General features: G+C 36.1%; 1 protein-coding gene across 1 annotated transcript; it reads left to right on the top strand.

Annotated features, from left to right (window-relative positions):
- Nucleotides 1-598: 598 nt before the first annotated feature.
- LOC122048201 (phospholipase D beta 1-like) lies at nucleotides 599-26,753 on the top strand. Its single transcript, XM_042609796.1, has 8 exons — nucleotides 599-2,284; nucleotides 3,508-3,624; nucleotides 4,086-4,280; nucleotides 13,124-13,369; nucleotides 13,451-13,519; nucleotides 13,613-13,760; nucleotides 26,019-26,167; nucleotides 26,718-26,753. The coding sequence occupies exons 1-8, from the start codon at nucleotides 599-601 to the stop codon at nucleotides 26,751-26,753; spliced, it is 2,646 nt and encodes an 881-aa protein (XP_042465730.1).
- The last annotated feature ends 339 nt before the right edge of the window (nucleotides 26,754-27,092 follow it).

Below are 27,092 nucleotides of genomic sequence, written 5' to 3'. Positions count from 1 at the left end.
TAATAGGATTCTTATCGAGCAGAGCAAAAGTTTAAAAGTCGGGTGAATTGATCGATCGATCTTAGGGATAATTGATAAAGGCATTAACGACGAATAAGTATGCGAAAAAAGACGAGGTGCAAAACAAGACAAGGATACGTGATTTTGAAATTTCCAACGTTAGATACGTGATTTTAGTATTATGAAAGGTTTTCAACGTGATTTAGTAAGATTCCGTATAAATTTTATATAATTGTAATAGAAAAGATATTTTGAGAAAGAAGTTTTTTCTTTGATAAATATGGAAAATATGATACATCCTTTTGGAAATTCATAAATTTAAGTGGGCTCTCTGGAAAATGTCATGAGATATCAAAACTCTAGAGGACATATTTAAAAAATAAAATAAATTCCGGAGTAAAATGAAAATATTACCAAGTATATGATAATGAGAAGGGAGGAAAAAAAAAAAAAAACTCACGAAAAATTCTCTCCCATTTCACGTTTCCTCTTGTTCACCGGCTTCCGTTGGATATGGATCTCCTCTCTCTTGTCTCTAACAACAGAGCATCCTAAATTACAGAGATCGGAAGAAGAAGAAGAAGAAGCAGCAGCATCCATGGCCAACCCATATGAATATCCCCCTCCTACTCTTCCTCCTCCTCCTCCTCCACCGCCGGCGCCGGCGCCACCGCCAGTCTACACCTACCCCATTCCCTATCCTCTGCCTTCCAATATCCCCTCTCCCTATCAACCCGTCTTCCCGTCTCCTCCCCAACTCTACCCTCCCTTTCCACAGCCGGCCTTCCAATTCAATCTCTCCGCACAACCGGTGGCGTTCTATCCGTCGCCGCCGCCGAACTACCATTACGGTACCTTCTTATTACCTCAGCCCCAGCCCCAGACCTACGCCTATCTCCGTCCTTTTCCCTATGATCCTTTTTCCGCTACTGATCCGGTCCACTCTGTTGGAAATGAAGGGCTCCTTCCAGCACAAACCTCCTCCTCCACCTCCTCGTTGTCGATCCAGCCGGTTAACCATCTCCTTCACAACATTCGCTTCTCTGATCCTCCCTCGCTCGCGCCATCTCCCCCATCCCATCGCCGGAACAATAGTTACGACTACCACTACCAGCCTTCCTCGGATAAGCCGGCCGGTTCCCCTCCGCCAGAGAACCCCTCCGGCGAGGAAGCGATCGTGCCGTTCGCTGGGTCCGGGGCCATCGTGCCGTTCGCTGGGCCCGGAGCCATCGTGCCGTTCGCTGGGCCCGGGGCCATCGTGCCGTTCGCTGGGGCCGGGGCCATCGTGCCGTTCGCTGGGCCCGGGGCAATCGTGCCGTTCGCTGGACCGGAGGCGATCGTGCCCTTCTCTGCGTCGGGCAGCGAGCCGGAGAGCGGAGCGATCGTACCGTATGAAGGAAAGCCGAAGGGCAAGACGTCGCTTAAGGTGCTACTGCTCCACGGGAGCCTCGACATATGGGTGCACGAGGCCATGAACCTCCCCAACATGGACTTATTCCACAAGACGTTGGGGGACATGCTTGGGGCGAGGATTACCAATAGCATAACTGGCAAGGTGGATCAGGCGCCCATAACCAGCGACCCTTATGTGTCAATAATGTTGTGCGATGCAGCGATTGGCCGAACCTATGTGGTGAGCAATAGCGAGAACCCTGCCTGGATGCAACATTTCAACGTTCCAGTGGCTCACCACGCCGCGGAGATCGAGTTCGTCGTCAAAGACAGCGACGTTGTCGGAGCGCAGCTTATAGGCTCTGTTTACGTCCCAACTGAGCAAATTTACTCCGGCGAGAAGGTGGAAGGGGCTTTCCCTATTCTTGGTACCAACGGGAAGCAATGCAAACCTGGCGCTTTTCTGAGACTGTCAATCCAGTACATTCCGATGAATAGACTTAGCATTTATCATCATGGAGGGGGTACTGACCCCGAGTACAGGGGGGTGCCGAATACCTACTTCCCTCTCAGAAAAGGGGGAAACGTCACACTTTATCAAGATGCTCATGTTCCTGATGGTTGCCTCCCGGACCTTCGGATGGGAAATGGGATGCAGTACCAGCATGGGAAGTGTTGGTATGACATTTTTGATGCAATAAGCAATGCTCGCCGTTTGATTTACATTGGCGGTTGGTCAGTTTACCATACTGTTCGTCTAGTAAGAGATTCTGGCAATTCACCGTCTCCTATATTGGGGGATTTATTGAAGTTAAAATCACAGGAAGGGGTAAGAGTTCTGCTTCTCGTATGGGACGATCCAACATCCAGAAGCATCTTGGGTTATCGAACGGTAAATTTCTCCTTTGGTTTTCCCCTTTGCTGCTTATACAAAGTCGTATGCTTTTGATACTTCTGCTTGATAAAGCCTGTTGAATTTTCTGCATATTCTATTGCAATGGAACTTAACTGTAACAAATCCAATACAAATGTGTAGTTTGTCAAACTTATTCAGTTAATTCTCTTATTTCAGTGTATATACATACGTACGTACATACATACATGTGTATGCATATAGCTATTCTGTTTGCATTTTCCTTGAGAAATTTTTCCACAAATTGGATGATTTTGGTATCAAATGCCATTGCATGCACTTAGATGCTTCTGAAGGATTTGATTCTGGAGAGTTTAGGCTCCTTGATGCATCGACCGACCAAAAATATCACATAAGTCAGGATTATTGACGAATTGTTAAACACTAACCCAATGAAGCACTATTGTTAGCGAGTTACTATCTTATAATACAAATTAAAAGAGTATCCTATTATTTATAAGGAAAATTATATTCTGTAGGCTTGTCCTATGTTTCTTACTCTAAAATGTTTAGGAAACTCATGCATTTTGATAACTTTCCCATATGTGCAAACCTACTTTTTCGTTGACTTTATGGAATCAAAAAATGCAATATGCTTCCAGCCCCCACTTCCCACATTCATGGAAGATTATGATAATTCTTATGTGTCAGGTTATCAAACATGTTATTATTACTTATCTAAGTTGGCATGCCTGCAAAACTTCTTTCAAAATAGAATATTCTGTTATAAATAGTTGACCTGTGTGCCATCCAAGATTTAGAATACCATACAATGAGTTTTTCAGTACATTTTTATTCCTATATGAGCAGAAAAGTTTTCTGACATGCACTTGTAAGAATTAAAAATATATATTGTGAAAAAAATTTTCATGCTACTGCGAGGCCAAAGTGTTATGCACTGGGGATAAGATTTTGCATCTTGTTTCAAAATAAGCTGTGAGGAATCCCAACCTTTTGTCTCTCTTTCAATTGGAGATACCCACTTCACTTAGTAATTGTTCTTGATGCAAAACACAATACTCAAGAAGTGCTAATGATATAGGTATATTAGAAACATTTTCAATTCCTACTTGTTTGTTGGTTGACATTTTGAAACATATAATCTCTCTCAGCATGCAAACCATCATGGTGAAGCTTCTGTCCTTTCTACAAGCATTTGATCATTTCAATTAATACATTTATGAATCAATATGTAAATGCAGGATGGGGTAATGGGAACTCGTGACGAAGAGACTCGCCGCTTTTTCAAGCACTCTACGGTGCAAGTTTTGCTTTGTCCTCGTTCAGCTGGAAAAAAACACAGCTTTGTGAAACAACATGTTAGTACTGTTCATGGACATATTGTGTTTGTCATTGCATGAATTACTCATCATCAGGTCTACTCTCCTCAAATTCTGCATATGTTATTTCAGCATCTCAATGTTGACTTATAGTCACAAAAGTTAAATATGTTAAGCATTGAAATTCTTATTTTAGTCAAGGGATAATCAGTTTTTTATGGATAATCCATTTTAGCATGACATGTCCAACAGGCTTTGCTAGTTTGTTTTCCTTATGATTCTCAACATGAGCCAAAGTTTGGTTTGCTCATTTAGCACAGTATGACAGGACAAGGCAATATCTAACATGACTCAGTTATATCTGCTACAAATATTTGGATTTTGGATACAGTTCAGACTAAAAAATATTTGAATACAGTTCAGTATGAATTGTGTGAAGAATATCATTCTAGGTAGTGGTCTCTATGCAGTATATTATTGTTTTACTTTTCTGGTATCAGGAAACAGGAACTATCTATACCCATCATCAAAAACAAGTTGTTGTAGATGCTGATGCTGGTAATAACAGAAGAAAAATAGTAGCTTTTATTGGAGGCCTTGACTTATGTGGTGGCCGTTATGACACACCTGAGCATCCCATCTTTAGGACGCTGCAAACACTGCATAAGGATGACTATCACAATCCTAATTTTGTGGTAAATATTTAATGTACCTAATTTTGATAGTCTCAATCATTTTTCTGCTGAGATTCTGTTCTTGTTGCCTTATGTTTCATTCTTTTTGTATTATTTTTCTCCTATTGAGTATATATACATCTCAAGATGTGACATATAATGATGTGACAAAAATAGTATGCTTATTTTTACTAAGGTTTGGGAACATAGGAACATATAAAAGATGTGGTTAATTGATTGGTTGATATTTGGAAAGCCAGAACTGAAATGATTAATTGATATTGATAATTCATTTCACAAGTAGTTGAATAGAAATATAATGATTTTTGGATTTCTCACACCTCAAGGTTTCCTAGCAAAATATTCAAGACAGATCAACCAATCTTATGTATGTTTCTTGCCCTTGTATTAATTTAAATCTATTAGATTGTTGTGTGTTTATTGTCCATTCAAAGCCAGTAAAGAAGAACCAACAATCTTCATAATTAAGTTTTTCCTTGAATTTTTATGAGTTTTCAATTTTGATAAATCTGAAGCAAATGAGCTAGCTTGATCTTTAAGCATTATTTTGCGATAATATAGATAACCTTTGTTCTGGTTGTATGGTAACTTGAAACTGCCACACATTATACTAATGGCAAATGGTCTCTCTGATTACATTTTGATGAAGAATAACCTTCTTATATAAATAATTAATCTATTGTTTTTCTTGCTTAGAAAGTTTCACAAAGGTATCTGTTAAACACTATCAGATAGTTATGATAAACAATTATTATTGACATACAGAATTAATGGTTTGTTGGATTACCATTAGAAATTTTGAAATTACTAAAGCATCCTAATCTTAATTTTATATTCTAAAACTCCCCCATCTTTGTTAACTATACTTGATTGACCAAATCCAACACATTGAAGGTAATATTTCTGTTACTGAAAGATTAAGGTCAATTCCCCAAGGTAGTCCATTCTACCTATGTATATTATTGACCATCATAAATATTATTAGTAGGTCCCTACAATTAGTAGCATTTACATTTGGATCTATAACACTCCCTCAAGAAGGATCAAATATATTGTGGAAAACCAATGCGCTATAGATATATTCAATTATGAGACTCTTAAGGATTTAATAAATCTATTGGCTGATAATTGGAGATGACAAATGGGTACTGATTTTATTTAATTGCACTTTTTCACTAATGAAGTGACAATCAATCTCTATGTAGTGATTTATTTTCAAACATAAGATTAGAGTCTATGTGAATGATAGCTTGATTGTTGCAATAAAGCTTTGTTGGTGCTACACGAGCATGTCTCAATTTGGTTATCAACTGGTTGGTTGACTCAGATTCAAAAAAAGCCCTTTGCATATTGCTTTAATTGATACAATGATTTCTTCATCTTGTATACTAGGTTAATCTTCCCCTTGTAACAAATGTTGGAGGTTGCTTTGTATAAACCTTCTCATCAAGATACCTTGAAGAAAGTTATTTTTGTTGTCAAGCTAATGAAGGGGCCAACAAAGCATAGATATTAGGGGAACAAGGACAAATAAGTGATCTTAGTGATGATAGTGCAATTGTTAGTCACCAAGTGAGCTTTTAGTTGGCCTATAGTGCCATTAGGTGGCCATTTCATAGTGAAAAACCACTTGCATCCCACTAAAGAAAGTATCAAGCTAGTTGCTCTATAAATTTAAATGTAACCTTAGCTACCAAGTGAACTTTTTAAAGGTGGCGTTTGGTTAAATGATGGGAATGACTATGAGTATGGGTTTGATAGTAAGGTGGAATGAGAATGGAAATGGAAATGAAACCCATCTAGTTATATGGGTTTTATTGATTCCCATAAATCTAGAAATCATTCCCAAATTGTTATTCCCAAACTCACAATCCAAACACTATCTTTTACTATCATTCCATTCCCTCATTCCCAAACCCATCAACCAAACACCCCCTAACTATCTTATGGTGTCATCAGAAGAGCATTTCATACTGAAAATCCACTTACATACCATTGAAGTCTTCCTTATAAGGTGAAGAACAGACTCAAAGCATAGTTATAGTGGTGAAGCTTCATCTCATCATTTGTAGTTTGCCGTCACAAGCGGAGCCTTGGTGTAACAGTAAAATTATTGTCGTGTGACCTTGTGGTTATGGTTCAAGTCTCAAAAATAGCCTCTTGCAAAGCAGGGTAAGGTTACGTACAATAGACCCTTCCCCGGGACCATGCATTGACGGTAGTTTCGTGCACTACGTTGCCCTTTCTTATTTAGCTTGTCGTCAATTGAGATTTAAAAGTCTCTTAGATATTTCTTTGAAGAAGATAAAAATGAAAAATATTCAAGTCATAGAGGAGCATAGGATAAATAAACGAGAAGAACAATGGGATTCCAAACAGAGGTAGAATCCAAAAGATGGTATTGATAGGCGATGTAGAGACAAAGTGTGCCTAAAATGTGTCAAAGCTTGCTCATATCTCTATCTTTAATTATACATTTGATTGTCTCAAATGGAGAGGGTGAAGAGTTGATGAATGAACTCAATTTAACGAGCACGACGTGTCTCGAGAGAGTACTATGGTAGCTCTTCCAAAGATGAGAGTATCCAAGAAAGACACCCTTGTTAATTGCATGGATTACTTATTTCATCCAAGAGGCTAGAAAGAAAAATAAACATGTATATCTAAAAGTATAATATAAGCAATCACAACTAGTGTTTGTAATGCCAACCCATGTAAGTTGGCATGAACAAAATTTATCATTCCTTCGCTAATTGGCATATAGAAGCTCAACATTGGCATCAAAAGTGAAAGTTGGGAAGGAAAGATAGGAGAGGGGAAAAAGAAGTAAAGAAGAAAGATCAAAGGAGACGAGGAGAAGTGGTGAGAAAAAATACCGAAGAGAGAGAGGTCACGATTGCCAAGTGTTGCTATTGCAGGTGGTGGGCGCAAAAAGGGATTTGGGCCGTGGGCAATTGTGGTGGTTGTGGATTGTGGGAAAAGTGGGTGGCTATGGGACAAATCAAGTTGCAAGGGATTGGATGACGCTAGGCTACTAGGTGAATTGAGAGGAAGAAAGAAAAATAACTAATTACATAACTAAATAATTTCTAACCTTATTAAAAATCTTTTTTTAAAATTTTGACCCATGCCGTAGTTTTGTTTTGTTTTTGACTAGAATGATATGATTTTAGTACCCTATCATGCAAATATGGTTTCGATTTTTTTTAAATATAAAAAATTCAAATGTTTTTAAAAATAAAATATTAACTTAAATATTTAAAAATAAAAATACAAAATATAAAATAAAATATATTTTTTTAAAAAGAATGAAAACACGACCCGTGGGATTGCGGCGCCCCTTCGATCTCGCGGAAGTCACCGCGATCCCTTGGTGCCCTTGCAACCCGCAAGGATTGCAACACCCCTGCGACGCGCAGGATCATAGCGGCCCCGCGACCCTACGGAGGTTGTTGTGATCCCGTGGTGACCTCCACAACCCCGTAGAGGTCGTTTGATATTGTCGTGCCCCTACGATCATGTGGAGGTTGTTGCAGGATTGCGTCGCTTCCATGATCGCCTTTGGATAGCAGTGCCTCCATGACCGTTACGGGATCACAGAGTGGTGCTGGTGTCAAGTGGCGAGCGTGTCGTCCATTATGGTACGAGATTTTAAACCTCAATAAAAATACAATTATCCTAATTAAATATCTATTCTACATATAAAGTTGGTTTAGTTTTAAATAGATCAGAATAAATCCAAATTGAGTCTGGTTTGAGCCTATTCGATCTTAATCGCTATATCTAATTGATAAGTTTTTTTCGCCCTAAACTAACTTTCACTCGATTATAAAATTAAAAATATTAATTTCATTTAGTTTAATTATTATCTAAAACATTAAAGATAATAAAATTAATTATATTATTATTAATTTAATTGATTAAGTTCAAATGATATGGTACTAAAACTATATTATGTTCAAAAATTGTAACTCTAGCACCCGTCGATATTTTAAACCTTAGGCTCAACTAAACATTGATTCTTCCTTTCTACTATACCATATGTTGATGAGAGTGTGGAGATGATAAGAAGGTTGGTAGAGCATACTAACATAAGAAAGAAATGATTAAAAGGTATAGCAGAAGTACACTAGTATTATCTCTAAATAAAATTTAATAGGCATATCGAATTAGGTTTTGATTTCATCATAGAGAAAAAAGTTGAGAAAAATTCAGAATATTTTCATTAAGAAAAACCATCATTTAAGTATATATTACAAAATATTTGAGCTCAAGAGTAGAATTGGCACGAGATGGACACCAAACATTTAAATGAACCTATGTAGATGTGAACAGGTACACTTATGACAATATTAGAGAATGACAACCAACTATATTTCCCTAATTAATATGACACACATAAGTGATTAAAGACTAAATAAACTAGAAATCATTTATTTTAGATATTAAAGACTAGGATGACCTAGATAAATGTGTATTTAAGGGGGTCATAGAGTTGCCAAAAGAATACAAGATGATGAAGGTACATCTAATTGGTATAGTATAGTATGTGAGACTCATGTTGCAAATTAATCAGCTTGTTTGTCTTCAAAACAAGAGTGAAAATAAAGGCAATATTAAATGTCATAAAATAGCTTAGAGATTTAGTAAACTTATTAATAGAATAACAAATTCAATAAAAATTCAAGATATAAGATACAAAAGATGAAACCAAGAAAGATACATTTCCATTGCCCTTAACCTATGAATGAAACTGATTGACTGTTGTGACATTGAATGGACATGGTGGTGGTGTTAGAGCTGAGAGTCATGGGATTTGTCAGAAATGTGCGTTAGAGGCTTCCAAATCTAGAATCTAGGATAATCCAAATATAGGGGATAAACAATAGAACATATACCTCCATGGCTAGAGAGGTGATTGAATGAGAAAGGACACTAACTAGAACCTATAATTAGAGTATGTGCAAATACTTTTTGGTAGGAACTACGATAGTGGAAATAAACCAAGTTGATGGACTCTCTTGAAAAGTTGTATTTGACTAGGCCACACAAGTTGCTTGAAAAGGGTGGTTAGGTCGATAGCTATGGAAGAGAAGCATATCCCTAACATCATAGTTATTTCAGGCGTGAGGCGCCCAAAAACGCATAGGGGCCGAGGAGCTAGGCGCAAGGTGAGGCGTACAACACTTTGGGTATACATTTTTACAATTCAAATATATATAGGAAATTTTTGCTAAAATATTTCACTAACAAAATTCAAATATTTCACAAACTATTAAACAATAATGTAAATATAAAATTCACTAACATTTAAATATTGAAATAGTTTATTTTCGTAATCAAAATCAAACTTCAAATTAAAGAAAAATCAAAATGAATGAAAATTCTAAGCTAATTTATAATTTGAATTTGTGAGGAACGAGAAAATAGAATCATTAGAATGTAAATTCTAAACTAATTTATAATTTGATTATGTAAGAGAAAAAACATAACCGATAAGAAAACATATGAACTTAAAGCTGTGAGGAAAAAAAACTTACCGTTATGAGTAAGCAAAAGGAGAAAAATAAGAAATCGTAGTCAAAGCTAAAAGACCGATGTTGATGTTGTAGGCGAGAGAAGAGTTACCTCCTTTGAGAAGGGAGTGGAGGGGAGGGGAGGTTGGTGTTGATTTTTTAGGGGAGACGAAGAGTCATGCAAGAAAAATCAGTGAAATAATTTTGCAAGGGACTAAGGGAGGTTGATGTTCATTTTCTAGGGGAGAGGAAGAGTCAAACAAGAAAAATATGGCGCATGCATGTAAAGTTAATGCAACCTAATTAATTTAAAAGGTATGAGTTGTACTTTTAAAAAATTAAAACTTCAATAAACAGAGAAAAATCATACCTTAAGCGTGCCTTAACCTCTGAAAAGGTGCGCACTGAATTGTGCTTCATTCATGTACTACGCTTGAGTCACTATCGAAGCGCAAATGGCGCACCTGGCTGCGCCTAGGTGCAACCAGGAGCGCGCTTTTAACAACTATGCCTAACATGCCAAAGTTTTACACAATCAAAAAATGACTTTCCTTACCCACTAGCACAATTGCCACAACCTTGTTGTTAGCGGCCTAAATTACCATGTTAACATCTAAATAATGGTTGACATAAATCAATTGACCGTAGGATTAAATGATGGTGGGATGGTCGTAGAAGTTCATAAAATTTGCATGTACATGTCCAATAGATGTGAAATTGAAGAGTATGCCAAAATATGAGTCTTCATCATATCTAACTTAGAATGGACGATGTAAAAGAACATAAAGATGGATAGCTTATTCTAGTGATCCTACATAACTTTGACATCTAAAGCAATCTTGATGATATTTTTAAAGTTAGCCGCAAAAGCTTAAAATTGATAGATGCAAGTGGTCATCTCAATGTTTTATGGGCACAATTGGAAGAGATTATGAATAATATCATTTCCTTGTATACAAGTCTTCATCTTGTGTCCAAGGCCCATAGCAGGAAAAAAAACATTTGAAAATGCTTAGTAGGCTACAACCAATGAACTATTAAATAAGGGCAAGTATTTAGGTATCAATTCACTCTTATATAGCTCTAGTGGACTCTGGAATCTCAGTAGCTAAAATGGTGAGATTTCCTAGTTGACTGTGACCCACTAACCAAACTCTAATCATTGCCCTTAAAGCATATCCATTCCAATTTAGTTTTTTAGCTATAATAATCAATTAACTAAAACTACTAAAAACCTAGATGGTAGAGGTATTTCATGTCGGGCTAGATAGTAATTATTCTGCGGGCTAAAGAGGAGGAGGATTTGTGGAGAGAACAAGAAGAGAAATAGTAAAAAATAAAGAGAAACCCCACCGTTCTCTAGGTTTTTTTAAAAAAAGAAACTTTATTCAATCATAGAGGATGATCCCTCAAATAGCTAGACAGACACTTACATACAAACCCTAACTCATAATAGGCAAAATTGCCAAAAATACTGTAAATACAAAAAAAATAGAAATTACCAAAAATAGTAAAATAGATATTTGGAGGCTTTGAAAAGGCTCTAAATGTTGTTTTTTAATCCGAAATTTGGGGGTTACGGGTTCCGCCAGTAACAAATCTAGGTCTCTGAACAAGCTTCGTTTCAAGCCAAACTATGCCTTGTTTTGATACCCGAGTCAAAAGTTATGACCCTTTAAAGTTTGGGAGGTCTTCGGGAGGTCTTCTTGGGTCAATCCTATATCAATATTGGGGATATAGTTGAGGAATCAAATGAAATAAATACAACATTGAATATTTTTTTAATTTCTTCTACAATAACACTCTACTTCTAAAGTAATTGAAGATCATATGAATAGCTTACGTCACATAGCGTAGTGAAACACTCCTATTGTCTTGGAGATTTTCTTCTTGACCTTAGTCGCTTTGCCAAAGAGCTAAAGTTAAGCCAAATAAGAGAAAGATGAAGGAGAAATGAGCTCTTATGAAGTAGGAACTCAGAATTGAGCTTGCTATTTTGGCATTCTTGCTAAAGGACAACAGTTATGGTTTCTTTAGTATTGAAGTAGGTGCGATCAATGAGATTATCATAGCCTAGCTAAAAGATCATGGATTTTTGATCCTATTTGTACTTGAGTTTGATGTTCTTAGTAGGCAAGCTGGGTGGCATGATTAACAAAAGTCAATGGTAGTTTTCAATTAAAAAAGAAAGGAGAGGAGAGAAGAGCAAGTTGATGTTGTGCACTTTGTAATAGAAGGGAGAGGAGCAGGTGCAATTTTGTCGAGCTGTGTCATTGTCAATGTTTTAATTGGCCATTTCTTATAAGATGCAGTTTGGAGGTAATCGGAGTTAGATGATGTGAAGATGCTATGCAGTGAGGTCTTGTTGATGCTCAACCTTAGGCAAGATCTCGTGAGGAATTAGGCATAGTACTGATTCCATTGGATTTTGTTGACAACTTAGCTCTTATACCCTTTTATGGGAAGATTAGGGTTAATTACTCTAGGTAATCCTAACCTTAGTCCTCACTACCTATGTATATTATTAATCAACATATGAGTTACAATAATTGCCTACAACTTAGAGTGTTTACATTTGCATAACATAACAATTTCTAATTACTGTCACATGATGCAAGCACACACTAGTTCATCATTATCCACAATAAACTCTTAAGAAGCAATTTGATTGACATTTTTGTATACATAATATAGCATTAAAAAAGGAAGAAAACCGAATATGTATGACATACATGATTCTTTATGATGAGGCATGAGAGGGATATTGCACATGAATTGGTATGAACCTTTGTCACCGGTGGTGGAGCCCGGAATCATAATCTAGGAGTTGCGTACAAAAAAAAGTTCCCCGGCTGATTGCAGAATTTGATTTGGGATTTAGGATTGATCGGATGAACAATTGCATATATATAATAAAAAAATAAAAAGGTCCTGTTGCTAAAGCCTGGGCTAACACCCCCTTCCGCCACTGTTTGTCACCAAGGTGAAAAGATGTCTTTTTGCCAAAGCTTGCCTCCTCGTTAGCAGGCAAATCATATCATGAACTATGACATTTATTATGGATTTTGATGAACCTTGTATGTCCTTGTTTTCATTATATATGATTTCTCCATATGATATTATTTGTCCTTGTCCTTCTTTTTATAAATACTGAAAAATTATACTTCCATTTTTTCCTGTGTTTAACTCATCACATTTTTTTCTTCAAAAAATGAATCTGACAAATTGTACCAAGCAAACTAGTTTCCCTATCCTTTTAACTGGAGTCTAGCTTGTTTGCATAATTATTTGAAAATAAGCTTCTGTTCTAACAAAAATTATTTGTAGAACTATGATGAGAGTGGTCCTAGAGAACCATGGCATGATATGCACTGTAGAATTGATGGTCCAGCAGCTTTTGATGTTCTGCAAAATTTTGAAGAGCGTTGGTTAAAAGCTGCAAAGCATCATGGGATCAAAAAGTTAAAGAAATCAGATGACTCATTGCTCAGTATTGACAGAATTCCAGATATTATAGGGATTGATGATACAATATACAGGAATGATAATGATCCTGAGACTTGGCATGTTCAGGTAGAATTATCTTTAGAACTTTTAATTCTTGACATATTGATGTGTCATAACTTTTAGAGCTACATTGCTAAAAAATTCCAGATTTTCCGGTCAATTGATTCAAATTCAGCAAAAGGTTTCCCAAAAGATCCAAGCGATGCTTCCAATAAGGTATACATCCACATATGTCTTATTATTGCAATTTTAATAGTTAAAAAAGTTCTTATTGTAAGTTAAAGTAAACCTGAAAACTTCCATTTTCAGAACCTTGTTTGTGGGAAAAATGTATTAATTGATATGAGTATACATCAAGCTTATATTCATGCCATCCGAGCTGCACAACACTTCATTTACATTGAGAATCAGTATTTTCTGGGTTCTTCATTTGGCTGGGATTCAAATAAGAACTTAGGTGAGCATGAACCTTTTTTTATTATAGTATAGTTATTGGCAATTTGCCCTTGACATTTGTTGTATTAAGGGAAATTTGCTTCTCTGTTGAGATGCTTATGGGTATTGTTTATTTTTTTTTTCCTATTATCATAATTATCTTCATGCAAGAATTGTTGTTACATTGAGGTTCTTCAAGGTATCAGTTTTACCTCAACAATCTACTAATTAGTTACAAATTTCCGAGATATGAAATGATGGGAAAATTTTTTACTACACCAATTATTTGTTCCCTAGCTTTCTAGTGATAATTTTTTCCTTAAATTGTTTAGTCCTCTTCAGTCTTCCCAATGAATTCTATCTATCTTCGATTCTGGTATAACAAGTTCTTCAACTACTTTGTCGTTCTTCTATTCTAGAACTTTGAATGTTTTGAACTCCATAATCTTAACCTAGACAAATTATACGAAGAGAATTATACCTTTGGCTGGTGTTGTTATAGTTCATGTGTCAAGGTCCATTTGAACACATAATCCTAGGAGCATGCTCCTAAATAAACTAAACTCTTCATTTTTTTTTAATTAGAAAAATTAAGGGAAAAAGATAACAAATTTGAGTAAATGGTTGAATGCCTTCCTCTTGAGGATCCTTTCCATTAATAGAAATTGTTGAACAAACTATTTTGAGTAAGAAAATATATACAACTAATATATTAATTACAGATAATCTATTTTAGGTAATAATATATACACAACTAATAGTATAATATTGGTAAAATAAATTCCACAATCTCTGCCATTGATATCTCCCTCAAATTGTTGTTGGGTGATCAACAAGCATCAATTTGTCAACAAGAAGAGAGTAGTAAACACATTAGCAGTCTGGAGTTTAGTGGTGATATATAGAAGAGTGATGATGTGGGCATCATATGCTTCACGAATAGAGTGACAATCCACTTCAAGGTGCTTGGTGTTGTAGGATCGATGTCGTGAGGAGGGGGTGAATCATGTATATTTAAAAACTTTTCTTTTTCAGTTTTGGAAACCGTGAGTATTTACGGAAAAGACAGAAAAATGAACACATAAGTATTTACTTGGTTTGGAGTCTTTGACGACTCTTACTCCAAGACCTAGGCCCTTTGGACCTTTCCTGATGGGTAATCCACTAAAATTCTCTACCGGTAAACTTTCGGTAGAGCAATCGAGTACAAAAAAGAAAGGAAGTGTAATAAACCTACACTTCCTCATGCAATTATTAACTTAACTTAAAAGTGTTACCTAACATGAAGACGGAGAAATGATTGAGCTCAAGTGTTGGTATTGGTCTGTCTACAGTAGTTGGGCGTAGCAGCGTCGTAGGACAGCAGTAACACGAAGGCGGAGCAGCAAGATGATTGAGGAAGCGCGTAGTTTAAGGTGTTGGCTGAAACTACCTTATATAGGTCATTGGAGGTGCCTTTAATGCCATGAGGCGCCTCCAATGTCGCTGATCCGATTCGAAATCTTCGACCTCTATCCACTTGAAGGCGCCTTCATCAGCTTCAACATGCCTCCATTCAGCGAAACTTCAGCCTCGAATTCTATCTGCGCGAGCCTGCCTCCAATCTGCTCTGGGCATCTCCATCACCGTAGCTGAGGCGCCTATAAGCACTTGAGGCGTCTCAAGCATTGTTCATTCGAGGATGATTTTTTTCACTTAACTCTTGTAAAAACATATCAGTCCAATAACAAAAAAATAACCTACAAAATAGAGTTAGCACATAACAAGATAAAATTTATGAATTATATACTATCTTACGAAGACCAGCATCTAGTCTTGGTCTCAACTTGGACTTCCAAAATAGATCTAAGTTTGACCAACACCTTCAGCCCCACTGGGCTTGTCCTCACTAGATCTCTCTCCTTCGGTGCTTACCTCACTTACCATTTGCAGACTTACTTGACTCTGATCTTATTGACCCATCAGGTGTTTCTGCCAGATGTCTCATCTGGACTTCAGCCGATTGTCAGATCCTGCAGATGCAAGCTATTAACCTATCTGAGCTTCCTACTAATTATCAGGTCTTCTAAACCTAATTGGACTTCAACCAATGTCAAGTCCCATCAAGTCTTTTAGTCCTGCACACTTAGTAAACAACTTGGAACACACAACATCTAACTTTAACCTTTTGTCATACATTAAAACTTGAGTTTGATTATCAGTACTGATTGCACCAATAGGTGCACTAGTGAAATGCTGGATTAGCAGCAATTTAAATAGCACTAGTATTATCCGCATGGAGCGGAGTAGGCTCAATTTGGGGAAATCCAAGCTCACCCAGCCATCCCTGAAGCTAAACTATTTCATAATAGGCAGAGGACATAACGCGATACTCTGACTCTGTGGAAGACTTAGACACTCGATCTTGGTTCTTACTTTTCCAAGCAATGAGAGCGATGTAGTGGATAACTATCGAATCTGTTGATTTGCACATAAATACCGGAAACGACTATCGATTTCGTTGATTTGCGCACGAATACTGAAAGCGACCTACTAAACCTATTGATTCAAAAGAATACCAGGAAATAGGCATCTAAAAATTACTCAAAGCTTTGGGGAAAAGAACGGTATGGCCAAATTAGTATTTATCAAAAACTATCTTTAACATCAACTAAACATACCTTTATCTAGACCCAAAAGTCTAAGACATAAAGAAAAGAAAGAGATCTTGACCAAAAAGAAAAATTCTAACCATACTAAAAATCTAAAAATAGAAATTAACAAAAATACCTTAAATACCAAACTTAAAAATTAACAAAAATATCTTAAATACCTAACTCAATAAAAATAATAAAATTGCTTTCTCGATTTGCTCTTATGTCCGCATCATTCTCCCCATGGTGGAGAAAATTCACCTTCGAATTTAGAATAGTATCAGGTGGTAGCCCAGGAGCAAGATCATCTGGTATCAACTCGGTAAAATCTAAATTGTTGGATTTTGAAAATCCTTGTCGATCTGTCGATGAGCATGACATCGTGGACGCTGCTCTTGTCCTCGAATTCATCTTCTGCCAATTGGTTGTTTGAGCCCCAATTCGCACGGGGTGATGAAGTTCGAGTGATTTCGTCGATGAGCTTCTGTTGATATCCTTCTAATCCAAATAAATCTAGGTCGAAATCCATGTCTCTGGTACTCAGGGAAGACTTCAGCCTTGCTCAAATGGCTCAAATTGACTCCCTTGCAATGTGCACATCAACATTCACACAATTCAGTCACAATCTCTTAAGTGTTGCTCTCATTTGCAATGACAGCCAACATCTCAAGTTTAAGTTTTTTAATATATGATGAACCACTAAATTGGCAATAAACATGTTTGTAGTCAAAAGAGAAGAGCATAGGAGAACGCATCACCAACCGATGCAAGTGACTCAGAACTGCGTAGGATTGCTCAAAACTTCCTGATCCCACTAAAGTGAGCAAAGGAGCTTTAAGGCGATCATAGACCTGCTGATAAACATTGGTTATTGACATTGTCAGATGCAAAAACACTTTTATTGTAGCTAAGATAACAACTCCATTTGCATGCTGAAGTTGGTGCTCAAGTAGATTCATTATGCCAAATACATCATTTCTATCAGAAGGTACATAGTTATAGATTAGTTTAAGGATAGGGCATTGTGCCCATTCATTGAATTATTTAATCTGATTCAAAAGGTAGTATATGGTCTGCTTGTTAAGAAGAGTCTCTCTTCCCCTATTGTCTTCCTCTAAATTATTGGCCTCCAAGTTCCATATCTCTTGCAATCCAAATACGCAATTTGCAACCACCTGGGCATCCGGTGAGCATAAGGTTCTTGAGCGAAGCTGGAAAATTAGAGTCGAAACATGTAGTAGCGGAGATGTGATATAGCTTGAGGACACCAAGGACCGCAACCACCGAACATAGGGGTTGTCTTCCTCGAGCCCATTAGTGAGGGGGGAAACAAGGTACTCAACGAGGTTGAGGAAGTAGAGGCTACGGAGGGCGAGGCCACGGATCATAGAGTCCACATTATGACAATCCTTCTACAGGAAGTTAATAGTGAGGGCATGGTCCGGGTGGCAACGTGCATAGTTTCTGATATAGAGATTGCACATCTTCTTGAGGACGATGTCGGAAGTTGCAAAACACATGACCATCTCGCTGAAGGTGGCGGAGATGTCGATCCCCACCGTCATGTAGGAGATCACGCGTTTGAAGAGATCCTGCTTGGAGTCATCAGCACCAGGCGTATGGCTACAATTTAGCAGGGGACTTAAGATCAGAGACCTCGCTCTTCTCGGAAGGCTGAGACGGAGAGGACTTCAATAGGGGGCGAAGCCCTGGATGGATCCTGTCGCAGATGCTGAAAGATGGATGCGACTGCTATCGTGCTTCTGAAAGAAAAAGGCAAAAGGATGAAAACAACTTCTTCTATGATGTTTCTTGGACAACGCTACCCAACACAGATAGTGCTCCTCGAGCTTTTGTTATATATAGCAGAGCACAAATTTCAATAATTGATTCCTTTTTTTTTTCAAAGTCCGTATCCTTATCAACTTCGTCATTTTATAAACGGGCTTGCTAGTTGACTCGATCCTATCTTCATCGTAAATTGGATCTCCAATTATTTTGATTTTGTCGTTCATATCTTTCTTATACACAAAAACTCCTTCCTCCTATGAACATCTTCATAAACATCCATCTCTCGAAATTACTGCTCCATATCACGATCAAAAGCATAGCCAACTCGTTGCTATCTTCTCAGCGACATGCTTCCACAAGAATGAATTGACTTCGATTCCAAATCGACGCAGCGGATAACTATCGAATCCGTTAATTTGCGCACAAATATCAGAAACGACTATCGATTTCATTGATTCATGTACGAATACCGGAAGCGACCTACTAAAGCTATTGATTCAAAAGAATACCAGGAAATAGGTATCCAAAAACTACTCGAAGCTTTGGGGAAAAGAACGGCGTGGTCGAATTAGTATTGATCAAAAACTATCTTTAACATCAACTAAACATACCTATATAGACTCAAAACCCTAAGACACAAAGAAAGGAAAGAGAGCTTGATAGAAAGAAAATATTCTAAACATACTAAAAATTCAAAAATATAAAAAATTAAAATTAACAAATACCATAAATACCAATTTTAGAAGTTAACAAAAATATCCTAAATACCAAACTTGATAAAAATAATAAAAATATTAAAATTGCTTTCTCGATTTGCTCTTTTGTCCGCATCAGAGAGGTATAAGAAATATGCACCAACCTATAATTGAACGTCGAGTATCAGAGCAATCAGTCCAATTAGCATCATTATATGCAATCAAACGAATAGGAGAACCACAAAAAAGAAGAGACCCAGACAAAAGTTTATAAATTAACTAATTTATTGAACAACAAAGGAAATATCAGGCCAAGTGATAGTCAGATAGTTCAAGCTCTCCACTAGTTGTCTATATAAAGAGGGATCAGAGAAAAAATCACCTTCATCATGGCGATATTTAACATTTACTTCTAAAGGGGTATTAACAGGATCACCATCTTGCAGACCAACTAAAGCGACTATCTCTTGGAGGTATTTATATTAGTGTAAGAAAATTCCAACTGAGGTAGAATGCACCTCAAGGCCTAAAAAATAGTATAGATGAACCCAGAAGAGGCTCTTAAAGTTGAGTAATCAAGGCAGAGTCAGTCCTGTAATAACAATATCATCAACATATACAAGAAGCAAGACAATTTCGTTAGTAGGTTTGCAAAGAAACAAAGAGGAATTATATTAACTTTGGACAAAGGAGAAGTTAATAAGTGTAGAGTGGAACTTATCATACCAAGCACATGGAGCCTGCTTCAAACCATAGAGTGAACATTTCATCTTGCAAACATCGTAAAAGAGTGTAGAAAATAACCCAGCGGAGTCATATAAATCTCTTCTTGAAGATCTCCGTGCAAAAAAGCATTTTTTACATCCATTTGTTGTAATAATCAACCCTTGAATCAGCAATAGCTAGAACAAGTCTCATTGTCATCATCTTGGCTACTGGAACAAATGTCTCCTCATAATCTACTCTATACTCCTATCGATTGCCGAGTGCCACCAACCTTTGTTTATATCTGTCACGTGAGTCATCAAACCGCAGCTCAATGGAATATACCCATTAACAACCAATGAGCTTAACACCAGTAAGACAAGGAACAATATCCCAAGTGTGATGCTCCTGAAGAGCTTGAAGTTTTTCTTGTATAGCTTTTACCCAACATGCATGTTTAGTTGTCTGAGAATAAGAGGTAGGTATTTGTTAAAGTGGCAAAGAAACCATATCTATCAAGAGGATAACGAATGCGAGAGGATTTCCAAAGAGCCACCGGCAATTGGATTAGGTCGGAAGGATTTTGTGACGATAGGAGTTGTCATCGTTGATAGACAATTATAGGTTTAAATTGCTCAATTGGTGGAGAGATATCATCAAAGCTAGGAAGAACATTTTTGGAAGGAGAAACATGTTACGGAAAATAGTACTCATGTTCAAAGACAATCACATTTATGGAAATATAGCAACAACATCATACACAAAAACCTCTTTTAAGCATTATTGTAACCTACAAAAGCACATCTTACGGACTGAGTTGTAAGCTTGTGACACTCATGAGAAGGCAAGTGAACAAAGCAAAAACATCCAAATATGTGTAGCATGTGATAATTAGGATGCATGCTGATAGTAAGGAGAATCAAAGTTCAATTGTTGAGAAGGCAATGATTAATCAAATAAACAACAGTAGACAAAACTTCCACCCAAAATTTTGGTGGAACTGAAGATTCCAAGAGTAATGTGCGAAACATATCCAACAAGCGACAGTGTTTACGTTCAACCACCTTATTTTGCTAGGGAGTACAAGGACATGATCGTTGAGATATAATACCTTTCTGATGCAAAAGGGCTTGAAAGTCATGTGATTGATATTCGCCACCATTATCAAACTGTAAAACCTTAATACAAGTGAAGAATTGTGTCTCAATATAAGCTAATTTCTTTTTAAAAATAGTGACCACCCTCGACTACACCATTATCAAACTGTAAATGAATGTCATAAAATATTTATACTGTGCATGGGAAATGATAGGAGCAATGACCCAAACATCACTATCTGTTATCTCAAAGCATGTGTTAGCACGACCATCATAAGTATGAAAAGGTAAAATTTTACTTTTCCCCAGTTTACAAGTAGAGTAAGCAAGAGGCTATCGATGATTAAAAGACTGATGATTGTTACCAAGAAAACCATACTTCATTAAATTAGACAACATCACATTATTTAGATGACCCAATCGTTTATGCCAAACATCAGCATTATTTACAACAATAATAGAAGAGAAGGAAAAATTTCTAGATCAAGAAATTGCAACGGAAATAATTTTCCCACTTTAGGCCCCTTACGATCACCTTCCTCTACACACGATCCTGCATAATACAACCACCACGAGAGAAATGTACATCACAGTTGTTATCCACAATTTGACCAATGAAAATTAAACTTGTAGACAACCCATGAGAGACAAATATATGATGAAAAGACGATCCTAGATCACCAATGGTTGTAATTGAAGATTACTGTCATTAGCAATTTGAATATTTTGTGTACCAATATATTGCCGTAGATTATGCAACAAATCAGGTGACCCAGTCATGCTCTAGAGTCAACAAACCATGGAGAATAAGTAGTCTTACCTTAGCCCTGAAGCGTACGAGTGGAAAAAGATGCGAGAATCATCTGTTGGACCATTTTTGGAGTAAGAATTGACTGATTGGTGCTAGTGACTATAGAAATAAGACCAATAATATTAAGGTAACAGCTTGAAAAGCTTAGGCTACTGATTTTTTGGACATGTAGAACACTCCTTGATAATGTGTCCATGCACTTACAGTAATTGCAGACTTTCTTACCATAATTGCAAGCAATATGCCTAGACTCTTTGCAGCTGTAGCACTGCATTTGACCCTTTCCACGGTTCCTCCCTTGAGCAACATAAGAAACATTGATAATATTTCTCCTATATACACCTATAATAGCTTGTGTAGCCAGTCTGTTCGTCACACAACAATTCCCTAAGATATACATCCAAAGAAGGAACCGAATTTTATTCAGCAATCCAACTGAGCAACTTAAAAATCTGGTCTCACTGTCATCAAAAACTGATCACGCCTACTATCTTCATGAACGCTTGAATACTGGCTAAGGCCTCTTTTGGTACCTTTGAATAGATAATACCAAAATATTCGCTCCAAAGATTAAGAAATCTAGAATAATATTGCTCAATAGAGAGATCATCTTGACTGAAGTTACTAATCTCAAGATCTAGTTGAAATTGTCTTGTAGTGTTATCTTGATGGTAGATTCGCTTCAGATAATCCCGCATCTCCTTAGCTGTACCAAAGGGGCTTAAATTGTTCACCATATAAGCTTCAATAGATCTTAAAAGCCAAGAGATAATTCGAGTATCCTTTGTCTCCCATTGGCTAAGTTCCTTAGCATCTTCAGGAGCCATAGAAGACCCATCAATGTGACTCCAAAACTTTCCCTTTTAGAAATATTTTGAATTGAAATTCCCATGTTGCATAATTCTTTCCAGTAAATTTGATAGCCAAGGTCTCTATAGGTATTCTTCCCAAAAAAATTCTCAATAGCCATTTGAAAAAAATCTGAATCAAAATTCTCAATGCAATACTCTCAATCACAAGTTGATTGACTAAAAAAATCCAGAAAGAAGTTGTTGATAAGAAATTAATCAACCTAAAAAAATAACAAGACACACCATAAAACTTTGAAGGATAGAAGCAAAATTGACAAAATCCAAAGATTCATATACGAATTTGAGAGGTAGGCTCTAATACCATAGTCTAAAGTGCCGTGTCGAGACGGGCGAAATGGGCGAAACATCTCGTTCTGCTCGGCAATTGGCACCGACACAACCCGACACCAGACCCACGATAGGTGCGACGTGTTACGCGACCACGTGGTCACGGCGGAGGGGTCGCTTGACCCTGCAACAATAGTGGAGGGGTCGCATAACCCTTCCTCTACTGCCACAGAGGCATCGTGCGACCCTGCGGTCGCTGTAGAGGGGTCACATGACCAACGCGGTCGTGCCGAAGGAGTCAGGTAATCCCCGTGGCCATGGCTTGGCGCGCAACCCCGTGATAGCGCCGAAGTCGTGCGGGCTCGCGAGTGGTGTCGGATTTCATTTTTTTTAATTAAACTTAGGTTAATTATTTTAATCAACTCTTAGTTATGATGAAGATAATCTAAAGAGACTTTATTAAATCCTAATAAAATTATCTAATTAATTTCATATTTTATTTATTTTAATTTAAAAATTATAATAAAATTTTTATTTATTTATTTGTCTATTTTCATATATTTTCCTTTTTTAAAGATTATTTTTATATTGTTTATTTTTTAAAAATATTTATGTTAAATATTTTAGTTTTTAATTAATATATTTTTTATTTAAAAAATACCGAAACTATATCGGTACGGCATGATACGATCCCGAAACCGTATCGTTCCAGTCCAAGACCGAAACCTCGGCACGGGTCGAAATTTTAAACCTTGTCTAATACCATGACAAAACTCATTGATGGACATAGGGACTTTGGATTTTTGAAAAGTTGACATGTAATGAAAGATAGTATAGTGAAAGTATTTATGGTGTTCATGTCTTATTCTGGCATCCTTACGATAAGTTATGTGTATGTACCAATTGCCTTAAAGTCATAAACTTTGAAAATCTTTTAATGACTTCAAGTTGATATCTTTGAGCACCTATAGACTCTAGAGCACTTCAAAAACCTATATCACTTGGAATGAGTTCTATCAAAGCTCTCTAAGTCCATGAGTTTTGATCGAAACTCATTGATGGACCTGAAAAGGCTTTAAATGATATTTTTTGGGCTCAAAATTGGATTTTTGTGGGTTTTATCCAGTAGCAAATGTAGATCTCTAAATGAACTTCGATTTGGCGCGTAGAATGTCTCACTTTGATAACCGAGTATTATGGCCTTTAGAAGTAGACAATTGACACATACACATAACTTATCGTAGAAATGTCAAAACCAGGCAGTACCTTCACTGCACTACCCTCTTCCATTACATGTCAACTTTTGAAAAATCCAAATATCCTCCATCAATGGGTTTCAGTTAAAACGGAGCTAGAGAACTTCGATTGGACCCATTCCAACTCCTATAGATTTTTGTAGTGCTTTAGAGTCCAAATATGCCCTTTATTATTTTTAAAAAATTAACATCACAACAGTGTTAGCGTTTAAGTTGTATTGGTTTTAAAACATAAGCACCACAACGATGCTAGTCTGTTAAGCTGTCGTACTGGTTATTTTTTTATTCTTTTATAATTAGATATTAACAAATAAAAATATTTTTATTATTTTATTAATCATTTTTTATATTTATTAATTTTTTATTAAAGTTTTAAAATAAAAAATAAATAAATTTAGTGATTATTTATTAAATTTTAATTTAATTTAATTTAATTTAATAGGAAAGAGAAGAGAGGAAAAATGTTACATACAAAGGAGAGAGAAAAGTGGAGAAAAAGTCAACTTTAGCAGATGGGTAAAACGAAAAAGAGTTATGCCTTTTGGACATTCTAAAATCTCGATGTGCCTTTTGGGCAATCCCAAACCTAGGGTGCACCCTTCGGGAAATTATCGTATTCTTTTAAGAAAGGTGCGATTGAACCTTAGACCCCTACTTTATTACCACACTAAAGTTGATTGGCTAACTAATTCCAAATGCTCAAGCAAGCTATCAAGAGAGACAACAATTTATGGTTGTATAATGGACCACTACACTTGTCCATATGAGACTTGGAGCTTTTTAGATTCAACAAAAAGAAACCAAGAAGTGTCAATAAAATAACAAATTATTTTTAGAACCTTTGGCACTAAATGCTAGGCACTCAATTCGTTATTATTTATTTATTTATTCTTGCCATGGGTTTAGGTGTAAATTTATATAATATTAATAAATAAGATTGCTACTCTACTTAATAAGTGTTTATTAATGTTCATTCAATATTAAAAATATATAATACAATAAACAAACTTGATTGCTAGTGAGCTTTGCTTGTGAACATCACGAGTAATACTCATGATATTACATGAACAACGTTGTCTGCAAAATTATCTAAGAATCAATTATGCCCTTATTTGTTTAGTTTTTAGTTCGAACATGTAAAGATTAAACTTGATTGCTAGTGAGCTATGCTTTTCAAGATTCATGAACAATACTCATGAATAGTACATTAACAATGCTGTGTACCAAGTCATCTAAGAATCAATTATGACCATATTTGTTTAGTTTTAGAACATATAAAGATTAAAGTGTAAGTACACATGCATATTTATAGTATTACTTCTCTATTATTTTGATATCATTCAAATTTTAGAGTTTGAAAGTATCTATTTTATATTAAAAATGAATAACAAGATAAATTTTATTTACTAGATCAATCAACTATTTGACTATATTACAAGGACAACTACGAAATTAGTTGAGCTCTATAAAACTTGAACTTGGCTCAAACTTGAAAAGTTTTCTGATAGGCAAGCTTGATAAGATAAACAAACAAGCTTCATCATCAAGCTTGGCTTAGCTGGCTCATTTGCAGACTTTACAACTCGGAAGGTAGTACAAGGATTTGATTTATCTCTTTAACTATGAGTAGATGACCTTAGAATTTCTCTATATGTTCTAAGGCTCATTTACATATAGAGTTTTCTATTCATTTGTCTTGATTTCTCTATGAACAAATATCATAATTTTGAGATTTGATGTTTTTATTTAATGTCTCCGGCTCTAGTATCCTTAGATACTTGCAACATTACATTTTCCAAACTGATTTAATAACATGATTATACATAAGTTGAGTTTTACCAATCCATTTACAAGACCATTTCATTCTCTTGAATTCGGTATGCCATAGGTATGCCATAGTTTCTATTTAATTTTTGAAAAAAAATAATTTAATTTGTATGCTTTGTCTTGTGCTAAATCTTAGAAGAATTAGTTTTTATCATGACTTGTCTACTTATTCTAATAATAGAAATAGTGCAATAGCATGTTCTTTTTTTTTCTTGTAATGACATTAGTTGATTAGTTGAATATTCTTAAACAGATTGACCCTATTTGCATTATCTTTTTGATTTGTTTGTCTTACAATTTTAAAAATGGTTATTTTCTTCTTGTAGGTGCCAATAATCTTATACCCATTGAAATTGCTTTTAAAATTGCTAGTAAAATAAGAGCAAACGAGAGGTTTACTGCATACATTGTTATTCCCATGTGGCCAGAGGGTAATCCAACTGGTGCTCCTACACAAAGGATTCTATTCTGGCAGGTTATCTCCTTTTATACCAAGTGATAATTACATAGTTTCCTTCTCTGTGTTCTTGGATTATATGAACCTTAACTTTTTTGTTTATAGAGCAAGATTCAATTAATTATTCAAGTGTATTCTGGTATCCACTTGTTTCGCTTGTAGGATATTTGATTGAGGCATACAATCATTTGTGAAATTACTAAGGCCTAAATTATTTTGTATAGTGTGAAGTGGTATAAGAGAAGAAATTTGTTCTTTTGCATACTGGTCCTATTTAGTCTTTATCCATCAACTCCCTCCCTTGTTTAAACCCCATCTTGTCCTTGTCACTCTAATCTCACCAACTTTCCCTTGGTAAGCCAACTATCATGTTTAACTTATTTGTTGTTAGATCCTAACCATCATAGAGTTGTATTGCAATCCTCTTTTGAGAAGAAAAACTGAAGGAACCCATTACGCCAAATTGTCAAAGAGAGAAGATACTGGATTAGAGTTTCATGTAAAATTACACAAATTGATCGAAATCCATAATTTATATGCTCAACTTCAACATAAAATTTGCTCACAGATTGCAACTCCAGTGTTGCACATGTCAAATGATTAATGCCACCAAGCAAAGTGTTAGTCTTCACACACCACCATCTCATTCCTATGAACACTATGAAATTTAATACTTTTCTTTAAAATTGTATAGGATTTGTCAAGGTCATGATTTCCATTTTGATGGCGGCAAACATGCTCACCAAAATGACACTGGTTTTAAAAAAAGTAAAACGAAAGATGTATCATTCATTATCAATTTGTTTTTAAGAAAATTATTAGGTTGCATGCATTACCATAGTCCATCATGTCAAACAAGGATAAATTTTAAATTATTGTAGTAAAAAGTGATTACGCTCACCCTAGGTGCCCCTTAGAGCTCGCCCCCAGTTTATGTGAAGGG

The sequence above is a fragment of the Zingiber officinale genome, chromosome 2B (assembly GCF_018446385.1).
Source record: "Zingiber officinale cultivar Zhangliang chromosome 2B, Zo_v1.1, whole genome shotgun sequence".
NCBI lineage: Eukaryota > Viridiplantae > Streptophyta > Magnoliopsida > Zingiberales > Zingiberaceae > Zingiber > Zingiber officinale.
This window is presented reverse-complemented; position numbering and strand designations above follow the sequence as displayed.